This window comes from Bidens hawaiensis, unplaced genomic scaffold, assembly GCF_021521415.1.
Source record: "Bidens hawaiensis isolate Kalapana, Puna unplaced genomic scaffold, B.hawaiensis_p1.1 tig00020674_1, whole genome shotgun sequence".
Lineage (NCBI taxonomy): Eukaryota > Viridiplantae > Streptophyta > Magnoliopsida > Asterales > Asteraceae > Bidens > Bidens hawaiensis.
Window position 1 is genome coordinate 237,846 of NW_027493173.1, and position 23,621 is coordinate 261,466.

General features: G+C 38.0%; 1 protein-coding gene across 1 annotated transcript; it reads left to right on the forward strand.

Moving 5' to 3' along the window:
• The first annotated feature begins 1,178 nt into the window (after positions 1-1,178).
• Positions 1,179-8,531, forward strand: LOC143561400 (protein argonaute 1-like). The gene is made up of 15 exons (XM_077049495.1): positions 1,179-1,490; positions 1,899-2,101; positions 2,183-2,332; positions 2,459-2,592; positions 2,680-2,792; positions 3,483-3,579; positions 4,009-4,024; positions 4,107-4,362; positions 4,937-5,044; positions 5,125-5,196; positions 5,961-6,083; positions 6,156-6,309; positions 6,727-6,986; positions 7,030-7,034; positions 8,360-8,531. The coding sequence occupies exons 1-15, from the start codon at positions 1,179-1,181 to the stop codon at positions 8,529-8,531; spliced, it is 2,175 nt and encodes a 724-aa protein (XP_076905610.1).
• Positions 8,532-23,621: the final 15,090 nt, after the last annotated feature.

Consider the following 23,621-nt stretch of genomic DNA (forward strand, 5'->3'; position numbering starts at 1 on the left):
TTAATAAATGCATATTTTCTCACTCCCATTTTTATTGAATAATTTAATTTCTGTTAGAAATTTCTATATAAAAATATAGATAGGAAATGACTTAAAAATAATAAAATTTTTATATTTATTTTTCGTTTATTATGTTTCATTTATTTATTATAACTCATTTAAAATAAAAGTCTTGTGTTATTTTTTTTCACTGCTTTGTTATCGTATTTTCTTATATTGCTTTTCTTCAACCTTTTCTTTTATATATATGTGAATGATAATACAAATGTTTTATGTTTTATAATAGAAAAACAATTATGAGAGTTGTTTTATGGTCATAATTGATGTTTTAAATTAAAAAAATTATTATTTTGTTGATTTTAAAATTTCGTTTTCATTCTTTTGCTATAAGTAATATATCGCTAACTTATAAAAAACAAGTTTTAAATTTTGTTGAATAAAAATGTATTTAAACTAGAGTATTGTTTTTATATGTCATAAGCTACAAGAGTGTCAGTAATTTACAATTACCATGACGAACCAAACCGAACCAAGCCAATTTTGACTGAACATCGGTACCAGTATCAGTATTATTAGAGGCAGTGCCGATATTTGTTTTTATGGTTATCCCAATTATGTTTAATAGTTTTTATCCGACATTTTGGTATAAGTTTTGTTGAAAAAGTTTTATTCAAAATACCTTTTTGATATCGTATACTTTATGGGTTCAAGTATCGTACCTTACCAGTACCTATGGCAACCCGAACCAATTTTTAAACACTCTTATATAAGAAAACTAAAATTAACAATAATAAAGCAATTAATAAACAAAGACAATAAAATAGTTTTTGTAATAAATTGGTTTCGATAAAATAAAAATAAAAATATAAATGTTACAAAAAGCGTTTAAAGGCAATTTTTTGAATAGTTTTGTTTCAAACTAAATAAAAAATAAAAAAATAAAAGTTTTATATTTTTAACATATATTTTATCTATGACTTTTATAAAGAAATTTTTAATTGAAATTAATTTATTTAATTAGAATGGGAGTGAGAAAAGATGCATTTATTAAGAAAAACCTATTTTAGTAAATACTTTTAAAATCACCTATTTTGGTAAATAGTTTTTCCAACTTCCCCATTTTGATAAAAAAAAAACACTCTTTTTTACGGTGGTTAAAATAAATTGTTCCAGCTATAATGATAAAGAGGATCGACGGTTCCAGTGGAGTTGAAAGCCAACCAGAGGGTGGTTCCGGACGGCATGGTGGTGGTGAAGGATCAAGATGGAAAACCCATGGTTCTAGTTCTAGTCAAAGGCTGCATGGTGGTTATCATGAGCTTGTGGAACAAATTCAAAAGCCATCTGTGAATGAAAACGTAACACCAGCTTCAAGCAAGCTGGTAAGGCTTCCGTTGCGTCCGGGATTGGGCCGCAAAGGGACCAAGTGCTTTGTAAGGGCTAACCATTTTGTTTCTCAACTGCCCGAGAAAGACTTACACCAGTATCATGTGAGTTTTTTTTAATTTATTTTTTATATTTTCATATACGTTGCAAGTTTTATATTTCGAACGAACAGATTTGTTGCTCGTCAAAAGCTCGAGCCAACGCGTGGTTCGTTTATTAATTTATAACAAAAACTATTTTATTACATTTTTTATATTTTACCCACACATGTATATATATAACTAACTAAAAATAATATTTGTAGCATGCGCAATGCAGAGTTTATAACTAAAGAAATCATAATTTATATATATTAAGTAAAACTTTGTTATAGTTTATAAAACTAAAAATAATAGTTACTCATTTTCTAACAGAACTTGCCACTTTGCTGGGCACGAGCTTTTTAAACAACCCTATTCTTGTAGCTTAGCTTTTATTAGATGATTATATATTTCCTTTATTTATTGGTATAGGTAACAATTACTCCGGAAGTGAAGAGCGTGAACCGTGCTATAATGGAACAACTAGTAAACCTATATAGGAGCACTGATCTTGGGAAGAGGCTTCCGGCATATGATGGAGGCCGGAGTCTGTATACAGCTGGCCCTCTTCCATTTATATCCCGAGAGTTCAAGATCACGCTTCTAGACGTTGATCGCAATTCACACAGACTCGGGTCTCTACATTTTTGTTACATTTGTCATTTTCATTCACTTAACATTTTTCTAAAAACCTTTGCAATTCATTTGTTGTGCAGGAAAGAGAGGGAATTCAAAGTGGTGATCAAACTGGCTTCGCGTGTCAGTTTAAATCACCTTGAAAAGTATCTACGGGGACAGGTATTAGACGCCCCTCAAGACACGCTTAAGGTTTTAGATATCGTTTTGCGGGAGTTGCCTACTAATCGGTACGTCGTTAAAGAGAAAATTGCACGAATGGTCCATGTGGTTCGACCGTTAATATGTATAAATTTTTAACTTATATTGATTTTGATTAATATTTTTTAACGTATATATGTTATGGCATTAATTAGGTATACAGCTGTGGGTCAGTCGTTCTATTCTCCTCAATTGGGTCATGCACAATCACTGGGTGAGGGGTTGGAGAGTTGGCGCGGGTTCTATCGGAGCATGCGGCCTACGCAGATGGGCTTGTCTTTAAACATCGGTTCGTTTATTTTTCTTAAATGTGAAGTGTTATAATAACATGAGCTGTTTTTAAGTGATGTAATTATTGTGTGGCATGTTGGGTTGTATATGTCTTCAACTGTATTCATTGAGCCACTGCCTGTGGTTGACTTTGTCAAAGAGCTTCTGAATATTAGGGATCACTCAACAAGACCTTTATCTGATTATCAATGCGGACAGGTTAGCATTTTTTTTTAAACTGCATGTGGTTGCTTTAGGGGTGTAACTGAGACAGCTCGAGCCTGAGCTCGCCTACACTCAAGTTCAGTTCGTTTAACTAACAGAAGCTCGAGGTCAGCTCATTTGAAGCTCTATTTGTAAAACTTGAGTGTGCCTCGTTTATTAGTTTATTTTTATACATTTATAAATAATTTATTGACTTATCTATAACATTTATAGTTAAGTATATACATAATTATAATTTTAATTTTGGTATATAACATAACATATGTTATTTGTCTATTTGTTTACTTTTATACACATCATATACATGAAATGTTTTATTAGTTTATATTTATATATTTATTTATAGTTACTTTTATGTATATTTATCATTCACTTTGATATACAACATGTTATATTATTTATTATTTTATATCAACTTTATTTATAATAATAATTGCTATTCTGTTAATAGAGATAAATTATATCAAACAAAAATTATATATACAAATAATAGGCATGTCTAGTCTCGTGAGTTTACTCGAGCTTGATAACTGAAGCTTGGGCTCGTTTAGTAACTCAAGCTTTTAGCTGTTGATCTCAAGTACGTAGCTCATGAGTAGCTTGACTAGTTTACACCTCTCCAGTTTATTAGTTGTATAGAACAGTCATTGATGTATATTTGACATTGTTACACTAATTAACCAGATAAAGAAAGCACTTAAAGGACTCAAGGTTGAAGTCACACACCGTGGAGAGACATGTCAGAAGTTCAAGATATTTGGTTTAACGTCAGAAGTTCAAGATATTTGAAGTCACACACCGTGGAGAGACACGCCCTGCTTGCGGTGCGCGCATATAATGTATATATGTGTGAACCCTCGGGTGGGCAAAAGTAAAATTGCACTAATTTTGACGTTATTTTACTAATCTCGTGAAAATAACGTTAAAAGTGGCGGAAGGTTAATCAGGCATCATGTGGTGGCGTTGATAGCCGAAAGACAAGGGCACATGCACCGATCAGCCGGTGTCCCGATGATTGAGTGCTATGTGCCTTATGTCCAAGGCTTGATGCAAAACTGCTATCGAGCCGGGGGTCTCACCGGAAGCAGCCTCTCTATCCCTATAGGATAGAGGTAAGGCTGTCTACATCTTACCCTCCTCAGACCCTACCATAGCATTGCTATTGGTGGGATATACTGAGTACGATGATGATGATGATGATGATCTCAACCAACACATGAGCTCAAGTAAGAACCTTAACTTAACTTGAACTTATATCACTTGACTACATTGATCTTGACCTGTTTCATATGTGTTGTCATGAACTAGATTCCCAGTTGGTGAAAGGCAAAAGATGATGTATTTAACTGATTACTTTCGCGAGACTTATGGGATCTCCATCCAACGCGTGCAATGGCCGTGCTTGCAAGCTGGGAGTGATAAGAGGCCAACTTATTTGCCAATGGAGGTGTGTAAGATTGTTGAGGGCCAAAGGTGGTCCAAAGGGCTAAATGAGAGGCAAGTTGCCTCTTTTCTTAAGTCGACATGTCAGCGTCCTCAACAAAGAGAGGACGATATTATGAAGGTTCGGTTTTATGTTTAATATGTTGTTTTGTGGTTTAAACTTTAAATGGAAAAGTGCGTAAATAGGTTGCCGCTTTTGGTCAAGTTTGTGTTTTTCGAGTGACCAATGTTCACGCTTTGGTTTGGCCGGTTGTTTTCATGGTGTTACAGTTTGAAGGTTTGGTTTTGCATATTTTGACAGAGAAAATTATTTTGTAAAAGAGCAAAATTTTAAATAAAAAAGATGATCAAGATTGTTCATGAATATAATATATATATACACACACACGTAACTTTTTTTTTCTGAAATTAGAAAAAAGTAGATAATAAATGTTCAACGGTTGGTTCCAAGTTTCGAACCATCAAACCGTCAAAACCTAACTGTGAACCGTAATGTGCATATTTCAAACTGACCAAATTTCTTCAGTTTTGGCGGTTTATGAATGAACACCCCTAGGTACGTAACTGACCGACCCATCCGGTTATGCAAAAATGTAAACACGGTTGAATGTTTTGAGGGTTGTTTACATTTTACCAAATTTTGGTTTCTAACTTAATACTCTTATCTGTTGTTGGCCCGTGCCTTCTTTCTGCAGACCGTTAGGAATAATGCTTATGACCAGGATTCTTATGCTAAAGAGTTTGGAATAACAGTTAGCAAGAATCTAACCTCGGTTGAAGCCCGTATATTGCCTCCTCCACTGGTAATTAATGAGTGAGCGGTTTCTTATATCTTGATTGCACTGCATATTTTCTAACTGTTTTCTTTCTTTGCTTTTGATAGCTTAAATATCATGAAACGGGGCGTGAAAGGGACTGTTTGCCTCAAGTTGGCCAATGGGACATGACGAACAAGGTAGTTAGTTAGTTAGTTAGTTAGTTCTCCATTAATATGGGTGTGCATACGTTGGTTTTGGGCTCAAACCAACCAAAAATGGAATACTCGTTTTTTTGGTTTTTTAAGCCATTCTATTTTGGTTTTACCATACGGGCTTAAAATTTTGCCCAAAACAATGAATTTGGACTTAAAGTTTTTGACAGCTATTCTGCCTCAGTTTTACCATTTGAACTTACAAATTTTTGGCTGTAAAAATTGGGCCGAAATAATAAATTTGAGCAAGAAACCTTTGTAAATCGTTTTCTTTCGGTCTTATTAGTTGGGCTTAAATATTTTAGGTGAAATTTTTTAAGAATAATAAATTTGGGCTTGAAACTTTTAAAAACTGTTATGTTTCGGTTTTTCAAGTTTACCGTTTACGCTTGAAAAGTTTGGGCCAAAATGGTTTGCCCCCAAATAATGAATTTAGGCACATATATATATATATATATATATATATATTCCTTGTTAATGAAGGATTAATTGATTTACACGTTTGGACCTAAAGTTTTGGGTTGCACCATTTATAAATTACTTAAAGTTGATTTTTTCAGTGCGGTTTAGTTTTTTCGGTTGTTTGGTTGATAGCAAAACCAAACCCAAAAATCAGATTTATAAAAGACATAAGATCAAACCGTCTTTTTTACTGGTTCAGTTATTTTGGTTATTTTATTCTTTAAACATACACAACTGTCCTCTATTATCATAATCATAATGCTGTGAACTTATACTATTTGTGACAGAAAGTGGTGAATGGTGGGCGGGTCGCTAACTGGATGTGCATCAACTTTGCAGATAATGCACCAGACCACAAGGCTCGTGGCTTTTTTCTAGATATGGCCAAAATGTGCAATGCTAATGGCATGGTAACTTATTCTATTTTTTTAAATAGTTGCAAGTCAAATGCCTGTTGACTTTTAATTATTTTGCTTTTGCAGCACTTCAATCCAGAACCAGTACTCCGAGTACGTAGTGGCCGCCCTGAGCAGTATGAGGCTGTCTTAAAGACTCGGTTTAGTGAAGCGATGCGCCGCACAAAAGAGCTGGATTTGATATTTTTTATTATCCCAGACAACAACGGGTGGCTTTATGGTATTAAGATTTGACATTATTAATAATCTATGCATGGGTTTGTCCGTTTTTATTATTTGGGCTTGAAATTTTTGGGATTAAAAAACCTCCAAAAAAGTTAAATTTGGGCCTGTTTTATTTTTTCTATTAGTTAAGGATTAGGAGATTATTACATTTTTGGACAACACCATTTATTTATTTCTTATAAATAACTTAAAACTGGTCCTTTTGTTCGGATTATAGTTGATAGCAAAACCGAACCGAGAAAGCGGATTATAGTTTAGTTTATTATCACCATTTTATTACTTTATTTTATTTTTTGCGTATTATTAATTTATTTACATTTTTACAATAATAAAAATAAATACCAAACCCGCAAATTGTGTGTCAGGTTAATGTCGTTTGTTTTTAAACCGCCTACTGTTTGTGTTTGCGCAGGCGACTTAAAAAAGATCTGTGAGACCGATCTTGGCATTGTCTCACAGTGTTGTAAGGCACAATATGTGAACAGGACAAATGCATACTACCTCTCGAATATTGCCTTAAAAATAAACGTGAAAGTCGGTGGAAGAAACACAGTCCTTGCTGATGCGTTACAAAGACACATTCCTAACGTCACTGATGTCCCGACAATCATATTCGGTGCTGACGTCACCCATCCTCCAACCAAGAATCACTCAAGCCCCTCTATTGCAGCTGTAAGTTATTATATCATAAAACATATGTGTTCTGTTTTTTTAGCTCTTGTTAGTTATAACTCAGGTTTATTATCACCGTCCATGCGGTATGTCCATTGATGGTGGGTCCCACCGGTTCTAAATCAATATGTATTTAATTTAATACATATATAACACTTCTCGCATGAACTAAATGCTATATATATTATTATTATTATTCCACCTGCATTTTTGGTGATGGATTGTGTGAATGAAATGTAGGTTGTGGGATTGGCCCGAGATCACTAAGTACATGAGTTTGGTTTCTGAGAGACTCGATGCGAAGAACTAATAGCCGATCTATATAAGGAAACGTATGATTCCAATGGAAAGAAAATTTACGGTGGCATGATCAAGTATGCTCTCCTTACTCTCTTTTCAGTCTCAAATCGAATTTTTGAATATATGGTTAACATGTTAAATGTGATTACAACAACTCTGTTAGTGAAAAAGTAATGCTAACTTTTTAAATCAAATTGCCTTAACTTGAGCAAGGCTCGTTTACTTAACTAGAGTTTGGCTCATTTGTAGTTTGTTTTAAGTTTGAGTTCGGCTTGTTAATTAATTTATATACATTTGTAATTATTTCTTTATATATTTTAATTAGATTTTTCATATATAACATAATAGTATCTATTATATAATTATATATTAATATGTTAAAGATGATATATACAAACAACAAGCTCATTTAGGCTTGCAAGTCAGCTTGATAAGTGATGCTCGACTTGTTTAGTAAAAAACCATATTTTTGGCTAAGCTCAGCTCAATCCGAGCATTTAGCGGGCCATTCTCATGCTGCTTGGCTCTTTTACAACCCTCTTGGCAAGCATCAAGAAATCATTTTCGGCTTGGCTATTATTCGTTCCCGATATTTTTACTTTATGATATTTTTTTCAATTTTCTGATTTTATAACTTATATTCTTTTGTGTTCTTCACTTTGACAGATATGCTAGGTGCACAAGATCAGTTTCCATTGGTGAGTTTATTTCTATACTTGCATATGGTTTACTGCTAGTTGTGGTATAACGGGCCGGTCCGGGAAACAGGTCAAAAGTCAAAACGGTCAACACGACCCGTGCGAACTCTTATAAATAAAGTTTTAATTTGGATGGATTTTATTAATAAGTAACACGCTAAATATTATAATTTTAGTTTTATTGGAATGTAATAAAAAAATGTATATTGTGCTCTATATGGCTTAAAATGATTTGGGCTCGTGCAAGCTCTCTTAAGTTAAACAAGTATAGCCCGAGCTGGGCTTGGCTTGGCAAGAAATAAACATAAACCGAGCCGACCCATTTGTATTCAACATGTTTTCATAATGATTAACCCATTTTTGACTGATATGCAGTGCCACCAGCATACTTGCTCATCTTGCTTCTACGCGGGCCCGGAATTACTTGGATCCAGGTACATCTAATAGTGGGTCAGAGACCAGTGGCCCGGGCATGGATGGGAGTGCAGCCGTTAAGCCTCTCCCGGAGCTCAAGGAGAGTGTCAAGCGAGTTATGTACTATGTTTGAAATGGCATGTTGTGAACAAGTTATTATTTCTGTTGTGGTTTTATTTATATGTTGTGATGCTATGATGAACGGGTTTGGTTGATTTAGTTACTGGAACGGTTTTGGTTAATTCGGTTATTGGAAAAGGTGGTTAAGTATTTCATCAAATTATTCCTAGGAATTTGGAGAAACTGAAATTCAAATCCTTTGACATGACGTGTTTGGGTTGGATAAGGAAGGAATTGGAATTAAAACTAATTCCAATTAGATCCCAATGTTCACTTTTGACAGGAATGATAAAATAGGATCGATATATAACAACGATTGATCAAACAATATCTGTAAATTGATAATGAATATTTGGGTTCGTTGTTTTTTTATGCGATACAGACATCGTATATATATACAGACTAAATAAACAACTATGATCTAATGACAGAATGACCCTTGTACTTATTTACAATTAACATAACTAAACTAAAATACAAATAAACATAAATGACTAAAATGCCCTTTCGGTTGTGAGTGATTATTTCCAACAATCACCCCCTTAATCACGATCAACTTGAAGCGTGTCTTTGACGCCGAGTAGTTCCCTCATTGTGATGAACTTGATCCTTGGTAGCGCCTTTGTTAAGATGTCTGCCTTCTGTGATTCTCCAGCAATATGCTCCACGGTTATTTGTTCATTTTCGATGCATTCACGTATGAAGTGATAACGTATATCGATGTGCTTGCTTCTACCATGAAACACGGGATTCTTCATTAAGGCTATTGCTGATCGGTTATCAACCAACAATGTGACCTTTTCTTCTTTCCATCCGGTTAAAGCGCTGAGCAGTCTCTTTAACCATAATGCTTGACATGCTGTTGCGATTGCTGCCATGAATTCTGACTCGCATGATGATAATGCTACGATAGGTTGCTTCTGAGTGCACCAACTGATAGGAGAGTTTCCAAAGTAGAATACTAATCCTGTTGTGCCTTTCCCTTCTTCTGTGTTGACTCCATAGCTACTATCACTATAACCAACTAACTTGCATCCTCCATTGCTTTGAAAAGTTATACCATAATCTTTTGTTCCTTTGATATAACGAATTACTTGCTTGATTGCTTTGAGATGATGCTCCTCTGGTTCTTGCATGAAACGACTAAGTAATCCTACTGATAACTTAAATCTGGTCTCGTGTGTAAGAGATATCTGAGGCATCCAATAAGACTTCTATACTTGGTGGGATCAATTGGTTCTCCACCTTCAGCTTTTGTTAATCTAAGTCCTGGATCCATTGGTATCTTCTTATCATTGCTCTCAAGCATTTCTGAGTCCTTGAGAATCTTATTCACATAACCATTTTGTCTGATTGAGATAACACCCCCTGATTGGGTGACTTCTATACCTAAGTAGTAGGCTAACAAACCTAAGTCGCTCATTTCGAATTTTCCTTCCATTTGTGATTTGAACTTGTCAATTTCTTTCTTCGGTGATCCAGTGACAATCAAATCATCAACATAAACTCTAACTATCAGATTAGAGTTTGAACCCGTCTTGATATAAACTGCTTGTTCTAATGAACACTTTTGAAATCCAAGTGACTTCAACGTGTTATCTAACTTTACATTCCATGCACGTGGTGCTTGTCGTAGTCCATACAAAGCTTTTGAAAGTTTGTAAACTTTTCCTTTGTCTTGTGGTTTCACAAAGCCTTTAGGTTGAGAAACGTACACTTCTTCCTTTAATTCTCCATGTAAAAATGCTGATTTAACATCTAGATGGTGTACTTCCCATTTGTTATGAGCATCTAAGGCTAAAATTAAGCGTACAGTTTCTATTCGTGCTACCGGGGCAAAGACTTCTTCAAAATCTATCCCATGTTGCTGTACATAACCTTTTGCTACTAAACGTGCCTTGTGTTTTATTATGTTTCCACTTGCATCTCTCTAGGTCTTGAATACTCATTTCAATCCTATTGCTTTATGATCCTTGGGTAAATCGGTCAAGTTCCAAGTCTTATTCCTATTGATTGAATCTAATTCAACTTTCATAGCCTCAATCCATTTTCATCTACTGCTACCTCCCTATACGTTCTAGGTTCTCTTCAACTAGTAACAATTCATTTTCATCTAAGATTATTTCTGGTGCTCGAGCATAAATATCTTCTAAACTTTGAAATCGTAATGGTATATGATCATAAGGTCTAGAGGAGCTTGCAGATGTTTCAGAGTTTGGTTCGTAGGTGTACGATTGTGGAGTGACTGGTGAATTTGGTGGGTTAACAGGTGAATGAGGTGCTTCTTCATCTTCATCATGATTGTTAACTTCAATGTGTTCAGTCTGAGGTTCAGGATTATCGGGTAGAATATTTGTTGAACCATATTCAACTATAAATTCTGTCCACTCGTTTTCTTCTTTACCTCTAGCATCCTCTTTCCAATTCCAAAACTCCTTTTCTTTAAAATGTACATCCCTACTAATACAAATTCTATTTGTTCTAGGATCAAATAGTCTATAAGCTTTTGATCCTGGTTCACTACCTAAATATACCATTTCAGTGCTTCTATCATCCAACTTCTTTAAGTGTGGTAGTAACACTTTTGCATGTGCCTTACAACCAAAAACTTTAAGATACTTCAAATTCGGCTTATCACCCGGATGAATTTTTATGGCACAGAGTTAAGTAACTTACGTACTAGGGTTGATTCATCAAAAGTTGATCCTAAACCATTTGCTCTAGAGACTATGGCGTTCAACTTAGCGGTGAATGAATCAATAGATTCATCTTCTTTCATTTGAAACAATTCGAATTCGGATTTAAGGGTTTGTACACGTGCCTTTTGCACACGATCTAATCCTACGTATCTAGTTTTCAACGTGTCCCATATTTCTTTTGCACTTTTGCACTTTGCAACTTGCAACACCAAATCTTTGGGTAATGATTGAAAAAGATAGGTGGTGGCCGTCTTATCTTTCTTCACATCTGGTTCTGTGGTTTCAAGCGGTTCAATCATTTCCCAAAGGCCATTTGCCTCTAATATGGTCTTGATATGTATTGCCCAAACCGTATAATTTGTCGGTTTTAAGATTGGACATTGAAGACTAGAAAGTGTTGCCACTTCCTTGTAATGTATCACGGGACCAACATTCTGATTTGTGTCTGACATTCTTACAATTTTCATCAACAATTCAATTCTAAATGGGGAATCCTTAAAATCACTATGTTTTCAATAATCTACGGGTTTCTATAATAATCCAACAACAAAAACGAATTCTTATATCTATTAAAACAGAAAACGAAATAAATTTCCGAAATTGGATTAATAAACTTGATGATGACGGGTCTGGAAAAAAAATCAGATTTTGATTAATCGGACTTCGGTGTGATCTTGACTTCAAATATATAACACAAAATAACCAGCTATGAATACCGAGCCAATTTCTGATTTTTATTCCAATTTTTTACTTTCCAAAATAATCAATGATGGACAGATGATTATAACCAATCTGGGTCTTCGTTGATTCTAGATTCCGATTAACGATTCCTTGTTCCAATTAACGGTTATTGCAGGGTTTGATTCCAACAATAAATTGAAACGAATTCTTGAACCGACTAGGAATTGTTGAACGCTTCTGGGAAATCAGTAACCGTCTGATTGAATCGGTTGTGATTCAATTGATTAGGGTTTCCAAATTATTGTGAGAATTCCAATTAACAACAAACGAATTTTGATTGAAAAACGGTTGGGAAAAAGACGATTCTTCAATCTGTTGTGCGTGCAATCAGGGTAACGGACGAGGGTTAATCAATTCGTGATAATCCTAGGCTCTGATGCCAATTTTTTATAGGAACGATAAAATAGGATTGATATATAACAACGATTGATCAAACAATATCTGTAAATTGATAATGAATATTTGGGTTCGTTGTTTTTTTATGCGATACAGACATCGTATATATATACAGACTAAATAAACAACTATGATCTAATGACAGAATGACCCTTGTACTTATTTACAATTAACATAACTAAACTAAAATACAAATAAACATAAATGACTAAAATGTCCTTTCGTTTGTGAGTGATTATTTCCAACATTCACTAGATTTCAAAAATCCCTACACTTTCAAAAGGAAAGTTAAAAGAAGCGTTGAAATGTTCAATTCAGGGGGTGTATGGGTTTCCTTATTTTTACCTCCTTATAACTTATTAACTTTAACAAGTTAAAATAATTTTTGGGTAATAAAACTTATTAACCATTTTAAAGAAGAAAAAAGGAGTTTTCATAAGTTAGGATTTTTTAACTTATTAAAACCTCGTTATATAAGGTATAAGGAGCTAATAATAAGGAATCCCAAACACCCCCTCAGTTTAGGTTGAAATTGGATTCGGGTTGGAACGAGTTTTTGAGGTGGATCGGGTTCTGGCTCGGCACGGTTTCGGGTCAGACTAGGTTTTGGCTCGACGCTGTTTTGGGTGGGATGGATTTCAACTCGGCACGGTTTTGGGTTGGAACTTCAATTCGGAGCAAAATGGTTTTAGGGTTGGAACGGGGTTCGGGTTAGGGTGGGTCGGAACGTATTCGGGTCATAGCAGGTTTCAGCTCAGATCGGTTTGTGGATTGGAACGTGTTTTGGCTTGAAAAGGGTTCGAGTCGGGATGGTTTTTTTTGGGTCGGAACAAGTTTTGGGTGGGGACGGGTTTTGATTAAGTGTATGTTGATTCAAACTTGTTGCAGTTAATAAATTCGATTAGAATTGTGAGTCATAAAAAATCTAACAAGGTTTGTTAATACATGAAGGAGAATGTGAGGTTAGTAATATGCCAGAATGTTAGTGTTTGCTAGATGAAGAAACATGAAATGGATCCGGGTCGGATCCATGTCCAAGTTCCCCGGTCTTTGATTTAAACGAACCGATGACTTCGCCTTCTTCTCCGGTTGCTCGAGATCTGCCATAGAAAAGTGAAGGTGACTGCTAAGAGTTTCCTCTTGTTTACAGACACAAAAATATGTTGGGAGCCAAGGGCTGAAGAAAATGTCCTTCCAATGAATGATGAAGGCTCCTTATATAGGAACTCCATGACTACCATCATGAAACCCTGACCTTTATTGGGAAAGGCCCGGTTATGGGTTACCTCCACAAACCCCCAGCCCAATGGGCCTAATTAGTAGACAATAATAAATAAAAGGTAATAAATAAAATCCTTTGACGTACCCTATACCTACAAGGTAATTAATAAACATAATACATTATGTAATAAATAAAAGGTCGTATCGGGTTTGACTTACCCTATACCTACAAGTTTCCCCAGTCCAGTGCTTCTCCTGGACGTGCAAGCGGTTAAATGGAGTGTTGGACTTATGAGGAATGATCAAGAGTGAGGAGTAGTGCTTTTTTGACTCAATGCTTTCTATTATGACATTTTGCATATGCGTCTACTTTGCTTCGGGTTGTAAGAGATTTTAAATCATGATGGAGATTTTGGCACACAGGCTTGTAAAATGATACGCATGCCACTTCCGGCACGCAGGCCAGGTATAAGTTTATTGACACGCGGAACACTTCTGGCCCGCAGGCCAGAAATTAAGTTTAAGGACACGCGGGCACTCTCTGGCACGTAGGCCAGGACTAAAATTAGTGACACGCGGGTTACCTCTGGCACGCAGGCCAGGAATTAAATTTAAGGACACACAGGTCCTCTCTAGCACGCATTCCAGGAATAAATTTAGTGACACGCGGGTCACCTCTGGCATGCAGGCCATGAATTAAATTTAAGGACACGCGGGTCCTCTTTGGAATGCAGACCGGGAATAAATTTAGTGACACGCGAGTCACATATCGCACGCATGCCAAGAATTAAATTTAAGGACGCGCGGGTCCTCTATGGCACGCAATCCAGGAATAAATTTAGTGACACGCGGCACGCATGCCAGGAATTAAGTTTAAGGACACGCGGGTCCTCTATGGCACGCAGACCAGGAATAAATTTAGTGACACGCGGGTCACCTCTGGCACACAGGGCAGGTATAATGGGATGTCTTCCATCCTTGGGCGAATTATGAGGTGTGCTCAACCTTATATTTGGATTTCATAAATTTGGCGCGTGGCCATGTGGGTGTATTATAAGGTTCCCATCCTCGGGAGAATTATGAGGTGTGCCCAACCTTATATTTGGACGTATCCCATCCAAAGATGACACTCAGGTCATAAATTTGGTGTGTGGCCATGTGGGTGTATTATAAGGTTCCCATCCTCGGGCGAATTATGAGGTGTGCCCAACCTTATATTTGGACGTCTTCCATCCAAAGATGACACGCAGGTCATAAATTTTGCGTGTGGCCATGTGGGTGTATTATAAGGTTCCCATCCTCGGGCGAATTATGAGGTGTGCCCAACCTTATATTTGGACGTCTTCCATCCAAAGATGACACGCATGTCATAAATTTGGCGCGTGGCCATGTGGGTGTATTATAAGGTTCCCATCCCCAGTCGAATTATGAGGTGTGTCCAACCTTATATTTGGATGTCTTCTATCGCGCTAATATAGTGGTGATATACCATGATAGTCTCCCAGTTCATTGCTGCTAAATAATGTTAGTAGCATTGGACTTGTAATAATAAACTTGTTAACAAGGTTTCAATCACATGCGCCAACGAGTATAAACAACTTTTTATATCATGAAAAAAATGGTATTTGTTGTTCTAAGATGCTATATGAAATTAAAACATCTCTCATAGTCATTATTTACTAATAATCGTCCCAAAGATTTTCTAATGGACACGTTTATTAGTAAAGTCTATGACATCGTCCATTTCATTTCATAAACAAGTATGAAATATTTATTTATTAATAAAAATGGAAATTGTATCAAGACACGACTTTGAGTATCCGCGCGTTTTGTAACAGTATGAAATAAATAATGATGAAAGTTGGAGGGGTTGTTTGTAAAAATGGGATATTAATTCCTTTTTCACATTAAAAAGCCACCCCTTCACATGTTATCCTCATGTCATATCTCCATAATATATACACACTGCCATATTTACTTTTATTTGAAACAGAGCAATAGCAACAAACCTGGGTTTCTTTTTAATTGAAGAGGTTTGAGATAAGTCGTTATTTTGACCAAAATCGCTTGGAGAGGATGGTGTAGTATGGCAGAATGAAGCCCGCCGGTGCTCGGCGCGGAAGTGGGTGTTGACCCGTGTAGCACGTGCTAAGGACCCACACATGTTGGTATGAACGGCAACTGCGGAAACTAATATTGACCAGCCATCACGTAATAGTGACCTGTGGTGCTTGTCCGCGGTGTCCTCCTACTGGCATAAGTGACATGCGTTGTTTATTAGTTACCTACGATGACTTATCGGAGAACGCCTGAGTTTATACTTGATCCGCGAGCACCGGAACTGATCCGCCATTTCTTTGCTCGGAGCGTTTACGTGGTCCGCGAAAGCTGGGTTTGACCCACGGAAGCTTTTTTGATTGTTTACCAGTTCACCATTATAAGACATGTTCCTCCTTGTGATGGAAATATTTTCCGGCGTAGATGTATCAGGATAACCAGTGTTCCTCGGCTAAAATCAGTTGTGTTGGAGCCTACGGAAATATTAAATGATCCGCATAAGTTATACTTGCGGCACGCGGAAGCCGAAATTGACCTTCCAAAGTTACACTTGCCGCCGCGGAAAGCAGAAATGACTTACGCAAGCTTTGCTTGCGGACGTCGAAAATGACCAGCCACTGTAAGTCATTATCCTGCCTATTCAAACGTTCGAGACCCATTATGGCAATATCTCATCCGCATATACTTTCCATAATTAGTTTTCCTACTTATGTAGCTCACGGAATCGTGCGTGTGTCCCATGGTAACTAAAGTTGATCATGTAAACAATCTGTGATGAGCAACGCGGGACCGTTGGTGCATACATGTTGTTGGGTTTCAACGGTGGTTCGGAACGAAAACGGTTATTATATTTGAACCCGTTTTAGTTAAAAGAATCGTTTCAATAGTTATTAATCATTATTAATAAACGAGTATATGAACGAGTCATAAAACGCAGCGGATATAACGAGTTAAAACGAACCAAAACGAAACCCGAACCCGGATCCGATTACAAACGCGTACGAGCACGAATAACATAAATAATAATCAACCATAGGGTGTTTTCGATATACCTCGGTTAACAAGAACCGGGAAGACACACCGAGTAGTAATCGAGACACACTAGAGATGAGACACAATCAAGCACCCAAATGGAGGTCCGGCGGCGGCGGCTGTGAGCAGCGGCGGCGACGGCTGTGAGCAGCGGCGGCGGTGGCTTCCAATGGGTATAAAGACAGCAGCAATGGATGGCAACCAACAGCAGACGACTCCCTTAGCAGCGCAACCCCAGCAGCAACCAAAAACCTTGTTCGCCGGAAAGTAGAGCTCGCCGGAGAAGATAACCCAGTTCGCCGGAAAAACGAATCTGGGGTTTAAACAGCACTGGAGCTCGTGAGAGGCTGCGGTGGTGTTTGTAGTTACTGATAGGATGTGCGGCGGTGGCTGGGTGATGTCCACGGCGGCCGGAATGGCTCGCCGGAAAAACGGGTGGCCGGATTTCGGCGCCGGAACTAAGTGGGCAGCTAGGGTTTGTGATATTTTAGATTGGTTACCATAAATAGATAAAGAGTATGTATTTATAGGTAATTAACTTAGGGTTTAACAATTAACCATCTTGGGCTTGAGCCCAATCAAACAAAGCCTAGTCCATAACCCTGTCCATATAATTATTTTATGTGTCGGGCCTAATTTACCTTTAAGTAGGCCTTTATCTCGTTACCCCCGGTGTAACTCTATCCGGGTCACAATCGGGTCGGTCACGTTGAATTGACCCGAAACGTCCATAAAATCCAACAGTCTCCCACTTGGACGTATTTGGGTCAAGTATCACAACGCTGACAGTCAGAGGCGTTCTAGCTACACATAGCTGTCCCCAACCGAATATGACATTTTAAATCCATAACCAAAGTATCTTGGAATACCGTATTGCAAGACAATGAATTTATAGTAATCGTTGTCATCTATCCTTTCTGTATAAGACATTAAATGAACTATGAGACATGGATCACATCATTCTCATATGGCGTTCAATTATTGTAATTCTCGATATAGAGTCAAAGTGGTCCAATCAAACACACAGTTAGTTTGGGTGAGGCCTCACACTTTACCAGTTTGAATCAACGAGTGCGCCAATATGTCTAACTGTTACATTTAAATGTAAGAGTACAGAATCCTATATTGACTATATACAACTCCCACTGAACTCCAGAACATTCCCAACCAATGCCTTTATGGCTGGCAGTTACGCAACAGCGGTTGACATGATCAAAGAATATTCCTCGGTAAACGAAAGTTCTAATATGTATCTCAGGTCTAAGGATACTAAATGAGCATACTATTATCAAAACATCTTATGATTAAGATCCATGAAGATGATTTGATGCGAGTTACATCCAACGTCATTCGTAATGAGGTCTGTGAGTTTGGAAGTCAACTACTTGAGTCCAAAGTCAGAATAGTCTTAATTCAGAATCGCTCCCACGAGTCTGACCGACTACAGATAATTTAGAATACAATATTCACGGATTAAACGTATTAAAATGAACACAGTTGTGTCATTCAACGTTTGCATTTGACCATTAAATCAAAAGTGAACAGAAAAGTACAACTAATAAAACGTTCATACATCCAAATACTAAATCAAAATAAATCACTAGCAAGTCTAAGCCCGATAGCATCTCTATGCTGATCATGTTTGTTCTGAGTCATTGGTTAGTGAACGGGTCGGCTAGATTTTGATATGTGTCTACTTTGCTTATCACGATGTCACCTTGTTCCAATATTTCCCGAATAAGATGGAACTTCCTTAGAATGTGCTTGGTTCTGTGATGAGACCTTGGCTCTTTGGCTTGAGTAATGTTGGTGCATAGATGTCAGTAGTTCATATGTATAAAGTCTGTAATCGAGTCTGTAATATTGTTTATGTAATTGTTTGTGTAACAGCGAAGTTGTTGACAAGTTCGCTTAGGCGAACTTGTTAACTAAGCGAAGTTGTTGACAAGTTCGCCTAGGCGAACTTGTTCAACGAGCGAAGTTATTGACAACTTCGCCTGAGGCGAAGTTGTCGTGTATTTAAGTAACCTACGGGTTACTGTTTCAGTGTTGGTCTGTTAGGTTTTTGGTTGATCGAGTTCAGTTACGTGTGAGTCTATTGACGTGAGTCTGTAAGCATCTCGGTGTGAGTTATCAATATAACGTGTGGTTGTTCGTATTGTGTGTACGTGTGTTCGTGAGCTAATATTCTACGTCCGTAACGATCTACACAGGGATTCCGCACCTGTGTATATCGGGATATCTCGTGTGATCCGTCCGGGAACCTACAATTGGTATCAGAGCTTTTGCTCGATTGTGAGGTTCGGGATATTCACGCGGGTGTAGAATTCGTTTCATTTCGGGTGTTACCGGGACGAGTTTGTGGTGTTTTGCTCATTCTAGCTTCCTACCAGTGTGTTTAAGCCTTCAAATCGTCAAAATCGTCGTTAAAATCCGTTTTTCAGATCTGCAGAAAGTTCAAGTTCGTCAGGCGAAGTTGCTGTTCATCAGGCGAAGTTGCCGTCAGGATTCGTAGGGTTTCAGCGAAGATATAAGGAGAAGCGAAGTTATTCATAACTTCGCCTACCTCCTCAACTTCGCCTAACTCAGCGAAGTTCTTCTCAAGTTCGCCTCGTTCAGCAAAGTTCTCTTCAAGTTCGCTTACTTTCTAAGTTCGCTTATCCTAAGCGAAGTTATTCTCAACTTCGCCCATTTACGCGAATTTACAAAGGATCCAGCGAAATTTTTATTTAAGCGAAGTTATACTTAACTTCGCCTACAGTACTGTTTCGAAGAAATTTTTCTAACTTCGCCCATTTCAGAATTTTTAGGGTTTCTTAGTCTTCAAGAAGGATGTCGTCAATCAACATTTCAGAGCTTGTCAAGATGGAAGTTGAAGCGGGGTCAGCCACAAAGGCCCCAAGATTGCTAAAAGGAACCGACTTTGTTGCGTGGAAGGATCGGTTCATACAGTATGTTAAGTACCAGGATGCAAAAATGTGGGTATGCATCCAAGATGGATATATTCCACCAACAATGGTGTATGAGGGTCGAGACCAAATAAAGAAATACAATAAAATGGAAGAGGAGGAGAAGAAGATGTACGAAGCTTTAAGCAAGGCTCATGCTGCAATCACAATGGCTCTTCCGCAGGAGATCCTCCATACATTCAGAAAGTATACATCGGCTAGAGAGCTTTGGGAAGCTCTTGAGAGCAGATTCGAATGAAATGTAGGCATTCGGGCCTCAAAGATAAAGCTGCTTAAAACTCAATTTTCAGTCTTTAAGTACTTAAAGAACGAATCTCTTGATGATATTATCACTCGATATTATCATCTCATGACTGAATTGAGTAACTACTCCATTTCCTACCGAGAAGAAGAGATTGTAGAAAAACTTCTCGATGCTCTCCCACCAAAATGGGAGATGTATACTGTATTAATGAGGGAAGACAAGGACTTCTCTACTTATGATCTTGAAACCGCTGTCAACAAGCTCAGAACTTTTGGGCTTAATATGGTGAGGAAAGAAACATCTATGGATCAGGTTCAAGATCCAAGCATGTATGGTGCGAAAGTGAACTCCAATACAAGTTCAAAAACTGACTCTGCCGCCTACTACTCGAAAGGTGAGTCGGGTGCCAATTCTTCACAGGAGGGGCATGTGTCAGTAAATTCAAATGGGGATGTTTGCTTTGTTGCGGGTGGATCAAGTGGTACTAAACAGACAGCAAGCCAGAGTGGTGGATCTTCAAGTTCCTCAAGCAATAATTACTCAAAGATGCCAATGAGCGTCAAATCTGCTGAAGAGCAGTTTGGCCTCTATGCTTCATTAATTGCTTCATACGAAAACTATATTCAAGGAAAGGTAGTTGATCCGGCAATGCTAGATGAAGACTATGACTAGATCGATGCTGATGATCTGGAGGAGATGGATTTACAATGGCAGATGGCCATGATAGTGAGGCGAGTGAAGAAGTTCATGAGGAAGACGGGGAGAAAGTTTGTTGGTGGCAGGCCAGGGTTCGACAAGTCCAAGGTAAGGTGCTATAACTGTCAACAAAACGGGCACTTTGCCAAAGATTGCAGAAACGAGAGAGTTGAGCGTGGTCAGGGCCGGTCCCCACAGCACACTGGAAGTACTAAAGAAGTCAATGCCATGCTGTCCAGAGAAGCAGGTGAATACAACTGGAACCTGCATTTGAATGAAAATAATGAACAGGCAAATATGGCTAAGGTTGAGAATGAAGAACGTGAGAAGACTACCGGAGAAGAGAAAGCTGCTGGTAAGGAAAAAGCTTTCATGGCAGATAACGATGATCAACGCTCCGAGGTAAGTTCTAAATCTATTTGTACTAAATGTGAGAATTTGTCTGAGCAACTTGCTACCATGACTGATCAGTATGTTCGTTTAGATGCTGAATTTAAAACTCTTAAAGAAGATCATCACTTCACAAAAGCAAGAGAAAACAGTTACAAAGTTAAAATTAAAGCATGTGAAAAAGATGTTAAAAGCTTAAAAACTAAACTTGCTGAGAAAATTGAAGTTATTGATCTTAGTTATGAGGTTTTAGAAGAAAAGACTAAACTGATTGCCGAACGTGAAAAGCAGATTGCTGACCACCAGGTGAAAGTGGTGGAACTGAACCGAAAACTGGAGCAGTTCCGAAATTCCTCAGCTATTCTTGATCACCTTGTTAGTGATCAAGGTACCTCTACAAAGAGAGGAGGAATTGGTTATCACGAGGTTCCACCACCGTATAACCACAATTACACTTTTAACCCTAGTGTACAGAAATCTGCTGATTTTGAAGTTCCTCAGACAGTTCCTATCAAGGTTACAAGTAAAGATTCAAGTGTTAGTAGTGGCAAAACGAGTTCGCCTGTTTCAAGTGTAAATATTTCTGTTACGAGTCCAGTCTCATCGGATTCGGATAAGTTGTCCGAATCGGGTAAGACAAAAGAGAAGGGAGTGTTACCCACTGGTGGAGATAAAGATAAAACTTCTAAAAAGAGTACTCCACTCAACCCGTACGTCCCACCTTATGTGAGACGAACGGCTGGTAACACTGTCTCTACATCCAAAACAACATTTGAAAAGAAAATGGAGTATAGGTGTTGTTTTCGGTGTAATAAGGTAGGACATCTTGTTGCAGATTGTCCTCTGACGCCGAAATTCAGAGGTGGGAGGCCTATTAAAACTGAGCATAAGTCTACTGGTAATTTTAATACTGTTAAAAATGAAAACCCTTTAAAGTTTCAAAATGTAACTAATTCAGGTTTTCACAGAAACAAACCTCAGTTTTACAATGCTAATCACCAAACCGTAAGATATAATACTTTCAATACACATAGGTTTGGAAGGCCTCACATTCAATCTCCAATGAGATTTCCTACTAGGACTGACAGGAATTATTCAAATGCTAACCTCGGAAAGCAGAAGTACGGGATGTATAGATCCAAGACCAATTGGTCTTGGGTCCCTAGATTCTAATCATTTGCTTTATTGTGCAGGAACAGTTGAACAGGGCTGCCCACAGTCTTTGGATTGTAGATAGCGGCTGTTCCCGGCACATGACGGGCAACAAATACTTGTTGCACGACTTAAAACCTGTTCAGGGAGCCAGAGTTAGTTTTGCTGGTGAAAGTGGAGGAAGAATTACTGGGAAAGGAACGGTGTCCAATGGGAAGATGACACTTGAGAATGTGAACTTTGTGGAAGAGCTGAAGCACAATCTGCTGAGTGTGTCGCAGATTTGTGATAAGGAGTATACTGTTCACTTCACGAAGAATGAGGCGATCGTGTTGAAGCCTGGTTTTCAGATACCAGAAGAGTGGATAGTGATGACAGCTTCACGTGATACAAATACGTATGTGATGGATATGAGGTCTACTGAAATGGCCTTGGGAGAATCATGTTTGTTGACGAAAGCAAGCGAATCAGAATCCGAACTATGGCACAGGAGAATGGGGCACATTCATCTTCGGAAGATGAACCACATTGTCAAAAATGGGCTTGTGATGGGCGTTCCCTTGAAAAGTTTTAACTTTGAAGACAAATGTATTGCATGCAAGAAGGGAAAACAACACAAGAAATCCCATCTCACCAAGAAGGTCAACTCAATTGCCAGTACTCTAGAACTGCTTCACATGGATCTCTTCGGTCCAGTGAATGTAAAAAGTCTAGGAGGTACTTCTTACTGCTTGGTAATCACTGATGACTACTCACGATACTCGTGGGTATATTTTCTGAAATCGAAAGATGAGACGGCTCAAATGGTGAAGAGTTTGATTACTAAAGTTGAGAACGTCATGAGTAAAACAGTTAAGTTCATCAGAAGTGACAATGGGACAGAGTTCAAGAATTTTGAAATGGAGATCTTCTGTCTTCAGAAAGGAATTGAACATCAATACAGCGCTCCGTATACTCCGCAACAGAATGGAGTGGCTGAAAGGAAGAACCGAACTTTAATTGAAGGAGCCAGGACTATGCTGGCAGATTCGAAGCTTCCTGTGATGTTCTGGGCTGAAGCAGTCGCTACAGCCTGCTATGTTCTGAATAGAGTGTTAACCGTTAAGAGACTTGGTAAAACTTGCTACGAGCTTATGCATGGAAGGAAGCCCAACTTGAGTGGTCTTGAACCATTCGGGTCTCCTTGTTCGATCTTGAAGACAAATTCGGAATTTGGAGAAGTAGCCGATGAAGGAATCTTAGTCGGTTATGTTTTTGGGACTCCCAACAGGCGTGTCTTCAATACTTCGACTTGCAAGGTGGAGGTGGTATGTAACACTGACATCACAAGTTACCAACCGCCAAAACCAAGCAATGGACCTGCTGAGCTTTTCGACTATGTTAAGCTTTTTAAGTCGTTTAATGTACCGGATTTGGAGATTTCTGAAGAAGAAGAAAGAGCTGCGACGAAGATGATGCTCGATGAGGAAGAAAATCTATTGCAAAGACAGCTGATTGAAAAATGT

Coding starts and splice junctions, on each gene's coding strand:
- LOC143561400 (XM_077049495.1), top strand. CDS start 1,179: ATGATAAAGAGGATCGACGGTTCCAGTGGAGTTGAAAGCCAACCAGAG. Junction 2,593..2,679: donor GGGCTTGTCTTTAAACATCG/GTTCGTTTATTT, acceptor ATGTTGGGTTGT/ATATGTCTTCAACTGTATTC. Junction 4,363..4,936: donor GAGAGGACGATATTATGAAG/GTTCGGTTTTAT, acceptor TTCTTTCTGCAG/ACCGTTAGGAATAATGCTTA.